The 14734-nt window shown below is 35.9% G+C and overlaps 2 protein-coding genes across 2 annotated transcripts; one reads left to right on the plus strand and one right to left on the minus strand.

Annotated features, from left to right (window-relative positions):
• The first annotated feature begins 4241 nt into the window (after positions 1-4241).
• Positions 4242-6254, plus strand: LOC136820915 (uncharacterized). Its single transcript, XM_067077153.1, has 4 exons — positions 4242-4412; positions 4713-4907; positions 5300-5413; positions 5666-6254. The coding sequence occupies exons 1-4, from the start codon at positions 4389-4391 to the stop codon at positions 6164-6166; spliced, it is 834 nt and encodes a 277-aa protein (XP_066933254.1). The 5' UTR covers positions 4242-4388; the 3' UTR covers positions 6167-6254.
• A 3364-nt stretch (positions 6255-9618) lies between these two features.
• Positions 9619-14104, minus strand: LOC136820935 (neurofilament heavy polypeptide-like). Its single transcript, XM_067077173.1, has 5 exons — positions 14038-14104; positions 13469-13527; positions 12477-12629; positions 12001-12165; positions 9619-11082 (listed from the first exon to the last, which is right to left on the minus strand). Exons 1-5 carry the CDS (start codon positions 14102-14104, stop codon positions 9619-9621), a joined length of 1908 nt encoding a protein of 635 aa, XP_066933274.1.
• Between the last annotated feature and the right edge of the window lie 630 nt (positions 14105-14734).

Below are 14734 nucleotides of genomic sequence, written 5' to 3' on the forward strand. Positions count from 1 at the left end.
TTTTTTGTGATACGATCGACGGAACACCCAGATAATGTGTAATCCGATAGGGTAGCTATTCCAATTGGCGTATTCCGTAAATGTGTAAAATGTACGTTGTCGAATGATCCGGTAGTTGACATATCAAACTAACGGTTTTCGGATAGTTTGTATAATCGGACATTCAGATATGTATCAAATCGGACCAATCCGTTAGAAGCCCTTATCTGGATGCGAAAACTTTAGTTTAACGGACACCGAAAATTGAACGAAAATCTAACCTTATCGTTTAAAATTCCGTATAACGGATGTCCGATATAAGTATATTTCATGCAGTGGCACCTGTTAAAGTGGAATAACTGCTCCATATTAAATCAAAATGTAATTCCAATGTAAAAGATTTTATTCGATGATTTAGTACATAAAATGAAAAAAAGACGTCCTAAGGATGACATATGGACGAGCTTAAAATATCTAAATGAAAAGAAATGGATCTTTTTTCATCCGTATCACATCCTTTATGGACATCCCGATGAGACTTCTTACGAAGCGGATGGGATTCGTTTCATTTTGGACATACTTCAGACATCCGCCTTGTCAAAATCGGATCTTTGACGGACATCCTATGGAAGTCCTGTGCCCACCGGGATGGAGGCACAACAAGCTTGTCATCAAGGTCAAATAAAACAATCCAGTCTAAGGCAGAAAAAAGGATTCCATCTGGTTGACACTTCCCTGATGTTTGTGCACCAGCTTTAACAAAAGAGTCCATAAGCTTTGGAGAAGGTGAATAGCTTGAGAAAAAGTCGTTAATACACTGGACGATGATACGTAAGATGGAATCGTAACAATTTGTATATCGTTGCTGATCGAGTGCAACTTTACATCCACTCAAGATGTTGGCTACAGTAGCTTTAGGACTTTATGAAGAATCTGACGACAGTTTCCGATGGAACAAATTGCTTGGACAAGGTAGAAGATTATATGCAGACTGGATACAAAAAGAGACGAGAGGTTGAGAAAGTGACATTGAAGGCGTCCACGAAAGGTCAAGTTTAATATAGTCACACCATCTAACCCAATTCCCTTGGATATTTAATTGTGCTGCCTTTGCAAATGCTGTTTCAGAGTCAATATCACTGAAAATGTCAGGATGAGTCTTCTGTAAGCATGAATCCCTTTGGATGGCGTTTAGCGGGATTTTTGGGCACCAAAGCAGGATCTTCCAAACTGGCGACAACTCATGATCTCTTTGAAATGTAACTACTCCGTCTAAGTTATCTGCACCGCATGGGGTAAATTTTTGCCTCGTCATGCATAGCAAAATTAATTTCTTGAGCCTCGAATATGCCTATGCTATGCTTATGCGATGGTGCAATTTTTTTGTAAATTGGGGGATAAATGTTTTGAAATTTTGTAAAATTGAGGCTGAGCATATGCCTAAGTTTTTGCAAGATTTGAGCCTAGATATGCTTATAAGCGTTATACTTATGTTTATAAAAAAACAACGTGTAATCTGAATCTTCGTTCTTGAATAAATCAATTAGCAGGAACGACACAACTATTACGTACTGGAGAGAAAGATACACATGCTAATTTTTACCCTCAACTTCTCAGATTCCTGATGATGAGCCACGGAACCCAACGCAAATTTACAATATCAAACGTTCGATCAAACCAAAAGCAAATCCACTTCCTCCTGAGGTGGAAAACCTGATAAATGAAGTGCAAAATTCCAACAATCTAATGTCATTGGTTTTCACATGGAACCAATATATTGCCTTCCGAGCCAACGAGAGAACATTGAGGTTAGGTAGGTTCTGTGTTGATGCAAGGTCTCCATTAGTTATTGATACCATTTTTGATTTGGTCGACTGCATTCAAATACTTAGCCCTTCTTGACTCAAATGGACACCCGTCATTCCCTGGACCATTCTTTTGGCATTGCAAAAAGGACGAAGACACTTATCAGTTAGTATGTTAGTATCATGTCTTGTCCTATGAAACCCACCTGAAATTTGTTTAAAGACTGGCAAATATTTCAGTTTGCCCCCAAAATTATAGCTATGCTGAGAATGGCTTAGCAGATTCTGCTGACCCGGATGATTTAAATGCAAAACTCAACAGTTTGGAGGCAGGATGGGAGGATCTGGTAATCGTTTTTTTTTTTCGGAGGTTCAATTTGCGAAAAACTATCGTATTCACGAAAAATCACAGTCACATCTGAACATCAAAGGTCGCTTCTACTCTAATAATGTCGAGTCTGAGCATACACTTCAAAAGAAATTTCTAGCTGAATAAGCTGATGGCTTAAGAGACATAGTCCATGTCAACAAAACACTTATCGAATGGGTCGGATTAAATGCATGGTGCTGGGAAATACCAGCTTGCTCTAGTTTATGATCAATTTTTGGAATTGTTGGAGCCGTGACCGATGTCTTAATGATTATAACAAAACTTTGACTTTGGTCAAATCGTAGTTTTAAAGGAAACACTCAAACGATTTCCTGCTAATGCCACCCAAAAACTTAAAAATAGAGGCTGTTCATTTGAATAGACTTTCGAACAGTTGTTTTTTTGTTAATATTAACTTTAGTGTAACGTATGCTTTATTTTTTTATTTGTTCTGAAAAGTTAGTGCGTGGAATTGATCGTTAAACAATGAGTTTGAAGGTTTTACAGTAGTAAACAACAGGCTTTTAGTTTTTTCGTGCTCGCTTGGCACAGAAAAATCTTATAGGGAAACTTAACAAATTTTCGAAATTGTAAAAGAGATTGTTTAAGACTCATACTTAGATTTGAAACTGTTTCCAAAAGGTTTCCCCGCTCAGTTCCTTCGTTTTTACTTCACATCATTTTAAAGATCTCTCTTTATTAGATAAAAATGAAGGTGCGCGTCTGGGTAATACATCTGTTTATGACGCGTTATCGTTTAAAAAGCGATTTTTTTTGTAAAAATACTAAACAAAAAAAGAGGACAGATATATAGAGGAAAATATCTGTTATTCTGTGATATTATAACCTTTAAATGTTCTTTAATTTTCAACGTTTTGAAATATAACATTATTGAAATCTAATTTCAATAAGTCATTTAAAAGATTTTGATATACATTAGATAGATAAGTACAGTGAAGTTACTACTTTCTAAGAAATATTGGAAAATGAAAAGAAACAAGAGAGGTCATCCCAAAAACGTTTTAGAAGATACTGAACAACTTCAATATTCCGTAGATGATGGCGATTTCAATAACAGTCCGGACTTGGAGTATTCTATTTCTGATTTATCAGAAAAATATCTGTCAAGTGAAGAAGAATACACATCAGACAACACGCCTAACGAACCAGGACCTTCACCTACATCGAAAACAGAACAATTGGATCTAGAAAGCTCTCCGTCATCAGACGAGTCAAGTTCAGACGAATCCATGCCCGATGGTTTGAGACCTTTTGACTTTGAGCCTGTCTGTAGTGCTCAAGAAATGTCTTGCAGATTTTGATGGAAAATCAAAACAAAAACAAAAAACAAAAAAATATATATGGTCAGAGTATTGCCGATAAGATTTTTAAAGAGATAGAGACCCTAGGCTGTAACAGGGAGAGCAGATACATGGAAATAATGAAGTCATGTTTCTGAAGGTATAGAAGTCAAAAAAAAATTTTTAGAGTGAAATTTTTTGTAATATTCATAATTTGATGTAACAGATAATATAATTTTATGATTTATAACTCATTATCTTCTTGGATTATTGAGATTTTTTAAGATAATGTTTTCGAATAGTTATGTCATGAATTTTAAGGATTATCTGTTGTTTTTGTTAAGTTGAAGAGCTTATAGGAGGTCATCAGTTGACTCAGATCTACTCAAATGAAGTTTTCGGCCCTTTAATTCAATAACTTCTTGTAGATCAGCGGGCCATGTAGTATCAGTATTATCCAAGATACTACATCCTCAAGCTCAGCAGTTTTTTTTAAATAGCGCTGATTAATTAGTTTCATAAATTATTTTAATTACTCTATTTTGTTGATTGAATGTAAGTCCTTAATTGGTAAAGAACCTATCTCCGACCACAGTAACGTGTTTTGGTTTGTTTCGATAGCCCAGACGAAAACGCGCTCACTTGAATTGTCAAAACGGGTGTAAGCGAGTTTCTATTGTAAAATCAAAACATCAACAAATATGGCGCATTATTACTCGACCCAGTCTGTGCGCCATTTTTGTCATCAAACTAGCTCTGATTTCTCAGTTTTGGCTGGGAAGCGAGGAGACAAGTTACAACACAAGGATAAGATAAAAAGCTGTTTAGATAATCTGAAGTGATATATGATAGATAGAGCCCAACCGGGCTAAGTCCCATTCAAATAACAAAATATATATGCAAATTCTGAAGTGATATTGTTATTGTAATAAAATGGAAACTGTGTCAAACGGAAAGGTACTTTCACTTTACTTTTTATTATTTTGATGTTTTTGACAAGAAGGGATTCTATAAAAAGTTGCTGCTTTTATATAAAAGATCTGACCCCTTGCACTTGCTTATTATGTGCAAATTGTCGTTTTTTTATTTTCTCCCTCACATTGAATTATTTTTGTTCAGTGTGCAGCACAACACCACATGTCAAGCACATTTTTCTTTGAATTGAATGTGTAGTAGATACACGACACACAGCACTGAAACAAGAAAGATAACCTTTGTTTGTATGTTTTCTAAATCCATGGTTTATTTACTTATTAGAGATTCTGCAAATGCAAATCAATGTGCAGCAAAAAAGAAGGAAAGACATGGAAAGGTGGCTGTCCTTGTAAGACGAGGGGAGAGAACTGTAATGAATTATGTCAATGTGGAGTATGGCGCAAGAAAGAACTTGTAGCTGGCTGCAAGAATGGAGGACCTACAATGACGCAAAACACAGTCCGCACCACAAAAACGGTTAGAAGCTCTATATTCTTGTAAATTAGTTTGTTCTAGCTGACCTGAGGATCTTTTTAAACGTAATTACACTAAAACTCAAAACAGAATATACTAGTAGTGATCTACTGTGAAATCGGTAACTTGCTTCAGTGGAGGTTAACATGCATAGTCCTCGAATGATTGACCTGGCTGGTCATTAAAATACAAAGTTAAATCAAAACAAAAATGGTAGAGTAGAGCTGCGTTCATTTGTTTTGAAATTTTGCTGAATTGATTGGTCAGTCATTTTATGGCTATGTAAGTTTCCCTCTACTGATGCAAGTTACCCAATCTCACGGTAACATTTTAGATGTTCTTTACCAAGAGAACTCGTACAGTAGACTATATATCTTTTCAAATTTCATTTCCAGATCAACCTTAATCAACAAGCTGGTGATGCCAACTCCAATCAAACTGTTCAAAATCGATCAGATGGCTTTATTTTGATGGAAGAGGAGTTGGAAATAGCAGAACGAAAAATTAGGGTTAGTATCTATAAGTTTTTACCACCACCAGTTATGTTTCTGGAAAGCTGTGACGCTAGTTTAACTAAAAAACAACCACAATCATCTCTATTCTCAAATATATTCATAGCTTCATCCCCCTTAGGAGTAGGGAGCTTCAATTTGGGATTTTCAAAAGTTGCCACTAGGGGGTAATCAAGTTTTGTGACTAAAAATGACTATGCTCACTTTTCTGGTTTATTGCTTTTCACATAAATTTTCAATTCCTTTTAGGCCTTCTTAGATTCATTGTCACGAGAGGACCTCATGGAGATGCTAATTGTGGCTAATAACCATGGGAATGGCTCCCTCCAAGCCTTGAAGGACAATCTTGCAGAAGCCAAGGATGAAACACCAGAACCAGAGCCTGGTGAGCCAGTCATTTTGGCACCTTCTTGGTGTAAATGTGGGAAGTGCAAAGAGATGCCTGCATTGATAGAAAATAAATGCTGTATGCGTAAACATTGTGTTTCCAAATTAACAAAGTTTAATAAGTATTGTTTGGATGAAGATTTGTTGGTGCTAAATATCAAAGCTAGGTGTGATATCCGTGCAGACGTATGGAATTTTGAGACACGAGAACTAAGAAAAGCAGCATATCGTCAATTTACCCTGTGGAAGTATGGTCGGCTTGGAAATAACAATAGGAGAGTGGTTCCATCTTGCTGTGTTTTAAAGGTGAGGTCTGAGTTTCCAAGTCCTAATGGTATTTACCTTGGATATAAACCTAACTGAACATTAAAATCTATGACTCTTGAATTTACATTTTTTAAACATGCTTATTTTTGTACATTGCTATTTTTAGTACTGTATTTTTGAAAGTTTTTGCTATTATGATTTTTATATAGAATGAATATTTTACAGATCTTTTTAGTATCCAGGAAAGTTAAGAACAAGGTTAAATAATGCATTTTTGCTCGCCCAATGACCTTTTCCAAGAAAATCACATCAATAATGGTTTCATTTATGAAATGGGTTTCATTCTATTTCTTTCTCTTGGGTTTTTATGTAAATATTGTGATCAAATTTTTGAAGAGATTGTTTTCATGAACGACTTCTTGAAGTCAGTATATAGTTTCTTTTGTTATATATTTTTGGGTAAAAAAAACTCTTATTGTAAATATTTAGTTTTTTATATTGTGTTATTTATTCACGTATCAGAAATATTTTTTCTTACGCAACAACTCATCTCCTGTGTAAAACTATGCTTCCTTCTTTTTGCCAGCCTGTATCTATTTATTTTTTCACTATTTAGTCCATTTTCACCCTGATATTCTTATAGGCACTATTCTTATAAAAAGGCGTGTATTTTTTCAAAACAACTCATACCAGAATATTTTCAAACAAATCGCTTTGATTTACTTTAGGCGTACAAACTTTCGCGAGCAGAAACTTTTGCGAATTTTGGCCTCTTTCGCGAAAGTAAATGTCTTTGAAAATTCTCAACGAGGCGATTCGCGAAAGTTTATGCTCGCGAAAAATATTTTTTCCCCAAATTCGCGAAAGTAAATGTAGTAAATTTCGCGAATTTTCAACCTCGCGAAAGTTTGTACGCCTGAAGTACTTCAAGGGTATCGCAGTTCAAGGGTATGAAATTGGTTCATTTAAATCTTCAACCTGTTAAGTTGAGCTTGACACGAAAAGAATAAGATCCTGACAATTCGGAAAATTGCATAGACCCGAAACGTTGCGAAATTGCGAAACTTTTGCGTTGTCGAATTCCGCAGTTTTACCGTTGCATAATTTCGCGGCTCTTGCCTTTGAACCGAAATCAAGATCGCATGGCCTTGACGGGTATTCTAAAGCATGTGTATTTTGAAGTACAACCCAAAAGTAAAATTTTCACCCTACTTCAAATGGCAACGTTGCAAAATATGCGACACATTTTTGCCGACGGATTGAATAGAGCGGTTTCTTTGTATTTGAGTTGTACATTTTTTCAAAATCTGGCGGTAAATTCAACCGGCGTTTGTGTACGCAACGTTGCGGATCTTTGCAATGGACACCCCCAGAAAATGTTGGTACACCCCGGGTGGGGGATATATTGTCCGTAGTAAAAATTCGTCTAAATTTGCCTTGTCCGGGGGTAATTTCACGTTGTCCGGGGGGAGGGTCAAAAGTCACTTTGTCCGGGAGGGTTATATCACTGAAAATTGTTATATTCTCCACCCCCGTTATACAATTTTTTTCTGCAAAAACCCATTTTGCCGAACTAATGCGCAGTGGAATACAAAAAATTCAAAAGTAATCGGGTATCAGAAATCTCGTGAAATGACGGTAAGACCTGAAAAGCTTTTATTGTTGAGGATAATTTGTGACTCTCCAAGGGATTTTAAGTACCTAAATTTCAGACCGGTCTCAGAACGGTACTAAAGACCGGTCTTGCAGCGGCCAAATTTCGAACCTTTACCGTCCGAGTTGAGTTTCAGATCGGCCTCAAAAGCGGCCTCCGAAATTTAATCTGAATTTATTTTTGGTTGATTGGACCGGTCTTGCGTACTTTTGCATAGCGTACTTTGAAAAATCTGGCCGCTATTTTGACCGCTCTCGACCGGTCCTGACCGGTCTTTAGACCGGTCCATGTGTTTGCCGGTGACGATAAAATCAAAACAAACCTTATCAGATGTAATTTGCAGAACGGGCGGAATAATAGGAAAATCGCGCATTGGATCAACCGTTCTGTTAAATATGCAGAGTATCACGTTTTTCGATGGCGAGCTTCAGAATTTCTTTCTAACTCAAGAATCAATGGCGAAGGACTTATGTCAAGATGAATTATTCAAAAAGTGAGTAAAGATTTTTCTCAATCTAATTTCGTACACTCTTGATATGAGACGATTTAAAACTTTACTTGACTTTAGAAGAGATTGAAACAGTAGATGTAGATACATGAGAATGTTGTAATTATTTGCAAGTCACATTTATTTGGCAGCAATGTTTATTTCTATCTAGCATATGAAATTTAGTTGGCTTGTAAACATAGTTTGTAAAATTTAAATACATAGGGCTATTCCAGAATTTTTCTGTAATGGGGGCGGATGACACTGAATTTCTAAGGTCAAAAGATTTCATCAAAATTCAAAATTTCCAACGCGAGTGAAGAAAATGTATGAATTTCCAAAGCAATTTAATTAAAATCAGTAAAAAAGAGTTTTATTTTCTGACACCTTCAGCAAAAGTACATGGATTTTCATCAGGATTTCTGACCACAACAGGCAGGGTAATCTCCAAGCACTTTTTTACCACAGTTATTCAGTGGCAAAAACTCAATTTCAAACTCAATTGTGAAAAAAAAAATGTGAAAGGTAAATTATTGCAAGATAGAGAAATGACGGTATAAAAACTTGAAGGAAAATCAACTCAATCTATTATAATGAGTCTAACAAATAGTTTTCAAAGGTAAAAATTTAGTTTTTTCATAATCAAGTTAAGAATTTTTAGGCTACTAAGCTGCAAGAGGGCAAATATTTTCTTTGTCGCCCAACCATCGTGGCGGGCATTTAATACCACTGCATTGAAACTCAATTTTAAGACATAAATGGTTAAAGAAAAGTGCTTTGAAATTACCCTGACAAGAAAAAAAAAATTATAAAAATGTAAGTTGTCAGATGGGGGTAATGGAAGTTTTCTGGAATGGCCCATTAGCAGAAACAATATTACAATTTGCGTTCAATAATTACAAAATAATTTTGGGTAGGTCATTTGTTAAACTTTCTTATTTTTTCCTGAAAGACATTCATAACAATTAATAGCAAATAAAAAAGTTGTTTAATTATTAATATCTTCAACAAACATAGTAACTTGGGTGATGTGAAAATAATTATTTGTGTCACAGTTAATGAGACAAGCTTACGAGAAGAAAATAACTTTAATAAAAGCCTGCCATTAATCAAGAATTAAAAGTTGCTCAAGCAACAACAGTGTATTGAATAAGAATAATTTGTTTGAAAACAAATGATTGATTCGAGTCAATGCAAAAATCAAAGTTATTTTGGTTCTAGTTCTATAAGCTCAGCAGTTATAATTTTATCCAATAGAATGTCATGACCCCCTATTACCTTATTACACAAACATTACGAGGCACTAAAAAGATGAGCAAATTTTAGGAAAAGTTTTGTATTTTGATCCAAAGAGTTAAAAATTCATTTCCGCTAGTCATATTGATTGTGTAATTAGGTTTAGTTACTCTAAGCACATGCTGAATTTTTCTTTAATTGCCGTCTATACTTTTTGAGTCTCTCAGTTATCATCTTCTCCACTGTGTTTTTGAGGAACTCAGAAATCCCAAATCTCGCGTAAACATTAGCCAATACCATTTTTGTCTTTTCTTTATCAAGCTTTTTGTAACCTTGTTTGCCATTGATATTGCACGTCAAGAGTTCTGCTTTTGAGAACCACTTCTTGAATTCTGTGAAACCATACTCAGCTGCATGCCTTATTACGCGCTCGTCGCTTTCAATGCTTTGAGCCAATTGGTTTGCTAGCGCTGATATTTGCTGTTGTTGTTCTTGTTCTTGTTCATTTACATTTTCCGTTTCTTTTTCAGGTTGCTGGATATCAAAGTGGATCGGTTTCTCTGTTGGTGTTGACGGTTGTTGTGGTTGGGGATGATTGGTTCGTGGAATGTCAGTCTGGTTCTGTTCTTGATGTGGTTGGGGATCATTGGTCAGAGGAGGGAATTCTTCAGTCCATTCATTTTTAATTTCAACACCATTTACAAAGCTTTCAATTTGACTCAAGTCATTCCTGTCCAATTTTCCCTCAATTCTTGCCAGGGTTGCATGTATCTTATTGAACTCTTGAGATATCCAGCTTTTCAGTTCTTTCATCTCTGAATTTTTAGCGCCTTCCTGGTTGCCAGGGGTTGACGTACCACTGAAAAACATAGGTATCACACCAGGCAAACTCCAATTCATCTCCGGGGAACCTAATGATTTGGTGATTGATGTGAATTGTGATGTTGCTGCATGTTTAAACTTGTTGTTGATTGGATGGATGTCTGAGGATTGTGAACTTGTGTTTGTCGGTGGTCTTTTTGGTTTTGGAGGTGACAAGGCTGGTGTTGGTGTTTGGACTGGCTCTTGGGTTGGTGATGCTTTTGTTGGAGTTAGTGGCGATGATGATGGAGTTTGTGTTATGACTGGTTGTTTTTGGGGTGGTGAGGCTTGTGTTGATGCTGCTGGCGATGATGGTTGGGTTGGTGTTTTGATTGGCTCTGGCGATGATGGTTGGGTTGGTGTTTTGATTGGCTCTGGCGATGATTGGTGGGTTGGTGTTTTGACTGGCTCTGGCAATGATGGTGCGGTCGGTGTTTTGACTGGCTCTGGCGATGATGGTGGGGTCGGTGTTTTGACTGGCTCTGGCGATGATGGTGAGGTCGGTGTTGGAGTTGCTTGCAATGATGGTGGAGTTGGTGTTTTGACGGGCTCTGGGGGTGGTGAAGATTTGGCTGGTGGTTTTGCAAGTTGGAGTGGTTGTCTCGTTGGTGGAACTCCAAAGAACTGGGAATCCTTCAAATCCTCCCTCAGCTTTCGCTTGCTTGTCATTTCAACCTTTTTGATGAGGAACCCATTGAATTGCTGCATCTTTTGTTTCTTCAGTTGGTTGAAGCTTTCAATTGTGGCTTGCTCTGATGGGCCAATAACACGAGGCTGAAAAATGTGAATATGGACTTAAGAGTATGTACTTTAATTGTAGAAATTTTAACGAAACTAATTTTAGCGTTTTAGCAAGTTTTCCCTATTTGCGCTAAAATAAATCTCATTAAACATGCCGAATCCAGGGGGCACGCAGTTACTACAAGACAGTATGACACAATTTCGAGCATGTTTTTGATGATACCACTCAAAAACAGGGGTGGTACCTGGAAATCGTTTCTGAAAACAGTTACTACCAAGGTGTAGTAACTGCAAAGGGTGGTGGTCCTGAAAAAAAGTGTTGAAAAAGGACTTACTACACATCATGTCTTGTAGTAACTGCGTGGCCCCCCCCCTGCCGAATCGACAGATCGCTAAAATTTATCCTTGATACATTTTTATTTATCAATAGTAAGGGTTTCAGTGTGAAAAAATGCTAGAAAAAGAATTCAATCAATAATGTTAATACAAGTATTCACTAAAATTTATCCACACAAAATCTTTTGAAATCGTGATTCGCTAAAATAAATCCAAAAAAATCAAGATTTACCCGACTCGCTGTTATACGCTTAAATTAGTCTCGCTTAAATTTCTACGATTAAAGTAGCTTATATTTTCCGCAACCTAGGAATATGCACAAATTTGACAAGCTTGTACAACATTCCGAGAACTCAAAAGCATTTGTTTCATTGATATCTTAAAACAGCAAATTTTAAAATTTTGCCAAAAGGATTTGCTGCTATTTAAAAAGGATTGGCCAAGCATCTTGATTTTTACTTAAAATACACGTTTCTTTTTAGGCTGTGTCTATTTCATGAAAGAAGCGCTATTGGAACAATCTTTGGTACAATGGAAGCTTCTTTTGTACAACTGGAAAACTCAAGCTCTTACATCATCTGAATGGGTAAATGTAAGTAAGGTTATAATTCTTACCTCTTCTGGTCCACTTAAATCGACTTGACTGTCCTTTTTCCTGGCTGCCCTGGCTGCCTTCATTTTCTGGGCACGTTTGTTTGCAGGTTTCTTTGTGGTAGCAGGTTTCTTTGCCTTGACATTTTCTTTAGATTTTTTTGGTTGGGATGCAGCATGCTCACAAGTCTAAGAGAAATTTGAATGTAATTCATTGACTAACATATTCGTAACAAAATTAAAGATACATGGAACATTTCACATTTCAAGTCCCCTACTCATTCTCTGTTGGTCGAGTGAGGGATATCATTATGAGGAAGTAAATTGAATTTGGTTGATTTTCAAAATTGCCCAAAGGATTTACATAATACTTTAATCGTCTATTTTAGGTATCTTATCCCTTTTGTGTGAAATGTCTTGTGGAGCAGCGGCATGAAATCAAGTGAAATCAAGATTTGAAGAATTTTTGGAAGATAAATTGTAAGTCTTTGTATTATTACCTCAGCTTTTTTATTCTTCTCGTGAGCTTCAGTTGAAGGGTTGTCTGCGGTGGACTGATGGACTTTTTCCACTGTGGTCAACATGGTTTTCAAAGGCATGGATGCTTTGTCTGGAGATTTCACAGCTTCAGCATATGATTTGTCCTGCATTTCCTATGGAATTAATTTGAGCTCGTTTTAAATACAGTAAAGAAAGAAATTCCCTTTATACAAATCCATAAGGTTATGTCGTCACACATGAAAAATATTAGCAGTCTGATTGATCATGATCTCAGTATTTACAGTATGTGGCCCCCATAACGGCAATGAAATTTCTCTCAAATCTAGAGGAAAAGAGATTTTACAAAAATTTTTGCTGTATGAAAACTTTTAACATCTCTACTTTATTTCCTGGAAGTTCTTTTCAAAATTTTAAATTTCAACAATATTTTTCAATTGCTTAAAGATAGGTAGCTTTTTTCTAATGGCCCCCAAAACGGAGGTTTGAAATTTTCGCGATTTCTCGAGATATCTTTAAGATATGAATACAAAATTTTGACCATAGTTTTGAAATATGATTTAGAGGGTTTTGGGTATAAATTTATTTGATTAAATTTTTACAGTACACCCCTGGTTGTCAAAATGCAGGTTTGGGGCCCCCAAAACGGAGGTGTAGTTAAAATCTTAGTTTCTAACCAAATTACTACTTTAAGATGAGATAGACGTGTCTGAATGATTATTTTAAGAGTCTAGGTAATTTTCTAGTTCAGAGATTTGATATTTCACAGAAAAGTGCTACCAAGGGGTATTTCGGGTTCACATATCTTCCGAAAGACTTTTCTGTTTGCCTTGTAATTTAACAAACTTTTTCAAATTTTATAACAATTGTGTTTTTCATTTTTAAGCTTTTCATGATGGCTTACGGAGAGATCATCACAAGTGACGAATCGAAAATCACAACGACCGATCACCTTGAAGAAAAGAACTTGAAATAATAAATATATATTAGTTACCTTCCGTTGTCGATTTTCTTGCCATACCAGTTCGTAATCATCGAGCGTCTTTTTCTTATCTGTAAATGAGAAATGTTAATATAAGTCTCCAGTATGAAGCATTGAGTTTAAGCCCGAAGGGCCAGGGCTAGAGTAGAATCTTTAACTTTTGTCAGGCAAGGAAAAGTGAAGCCTTAAAAAATGCGCCGTATTTTTTACGACAGATTGTATTTGTTTACGATTGATATTTTTTTTTGGAAATTTAGCGGTAAATTTCAGTTTCAATCTGTCATTTGTGTAAGAACAAGGCGCAACTTTTGTAGGATTTGCTGGCTTCAAATCCTACCAAGGAGATTCGATTCTATAAAAATACGGTGATTATGAACTTCCTAGGCTACTTGTTTCAAGCACTCCTTTCTTTGATGGATAAAATATGTTTTTTACTCAAATGACAGATTGAAAGTAAAATCTCTAAGTTTCTGGAAAATAACAATCAAGCACTCCTTTCTTTGATAGATGAAAATATGGTTTTTACTCAAATGACAGATTGAAAGTAAAATTTTAAAGAGTTAAAATTAAGAAAAACTCACCAGATTGCATTAAAACTTGTCCTCGAACGATCGAATCACCATCTTTTACGTATCCAACCTTCCCCATTTCCAACCAGCGTACCTTGTTTGTTCTTATACAACATGTAGAGTCGTCTGACGGGAAATAAAATAAAACCCATCGTTGAATTGTAGATGCCATTTTAATTAGTTTAACAAGTTTAGCGTGGATAATACCGTATCAGCGTATTTACTCAAAAAGCCAAAAAGAACTATACGGTGTTTCCGCTTTTATACCCTTTTCAATCCTCAATTTCGAACGTTTGTAAATCCTAACGTTTCACTACCTTATGCAACTTTACTGGTTCTGATCACTCGTTACGTCACTTAAACAATAGAAAAAACGGTAAAGTTGCATAATTTCGTGAAGTCGTTGCAATGGTGAAAATAGATTTAATTCGAACGTTTGTTTACAAGTACGTATTTTTATACATTCGAATGTATTTATATGACGATTAATATTTTGTATACGTGAATAAATGAAACTTATTTAAATTGAATTATTGTTTGTACATTTGCTCCATTCCTCCTTATAAAAGGCACAAAAAGATATTTTAAAGTTAAATCGTCATTTCTTGCCGTCGTCAATATGTCTTCTCTTCGCCTCGTTGATATATCAGAGCAAAATAAGATAGATAACTTTTATTCAGAGGGCTGTTCCTGTAAACATGCCTGCTTC

This window comes from Clytia hemisphaerica, unplaced genomic scaffold (genome assembly GCF_902728285.1).
Source record: "Clytia hemisphaerica strain Z4C2 unplaced genomic scaffold, Clytia hemisphaerica genome assembly, whole genome shotgun sequence".
NCBI lineage: Eukaryota > Metazoa > Cnidaria > Hydrozoa > Leptothecata > Clytiidae > Clytia > Clytia hemisphaerica.

Bases quoted from the DNA above. Each gene is read 5' to 3' on its own strand.
- LOC136820915 (XM_067077153.1), top strand. From the start codon at position 4,389: ATGGAAACTGTGTCAAACGGAAAG. The intron at 4,413-4,712 runs GTACTTTCACTT...TTTACTTATTAG, and splicing joins AAACTGTGTCAAACGGAAAG to AGATTCTGCAAATGCAAATC. The intron at 5,414-5,665 runs GTTAGTATCTAT...AATTCCTTTTAG, and splicing joins TAGCAGAACGAAAAATTAGG to GCCTTCTTAGATTCATTGTC.
- LOC136820935 (XM_067077173.1), bottom strand. From the start codon at position 14,104: ATGGGGAAGGTTGGATACGTAAAAGATGGTGATTCGATCGTTCGAGGA. The intron at 12,630-13,468 runs GTAACTAATATA...TTAATTCCATAG, and splicing joins AAGAAAATCGACAACGGAAG to GAAATGCAGGACAAATCATA. The intron at 12,166-12,476 runs GTAATAATACAA...AATTTCTCTTAG, and splicing joins AGAAGAATAAAAAAGCTGAG to ACTTGTGAGCATGCTGCATC.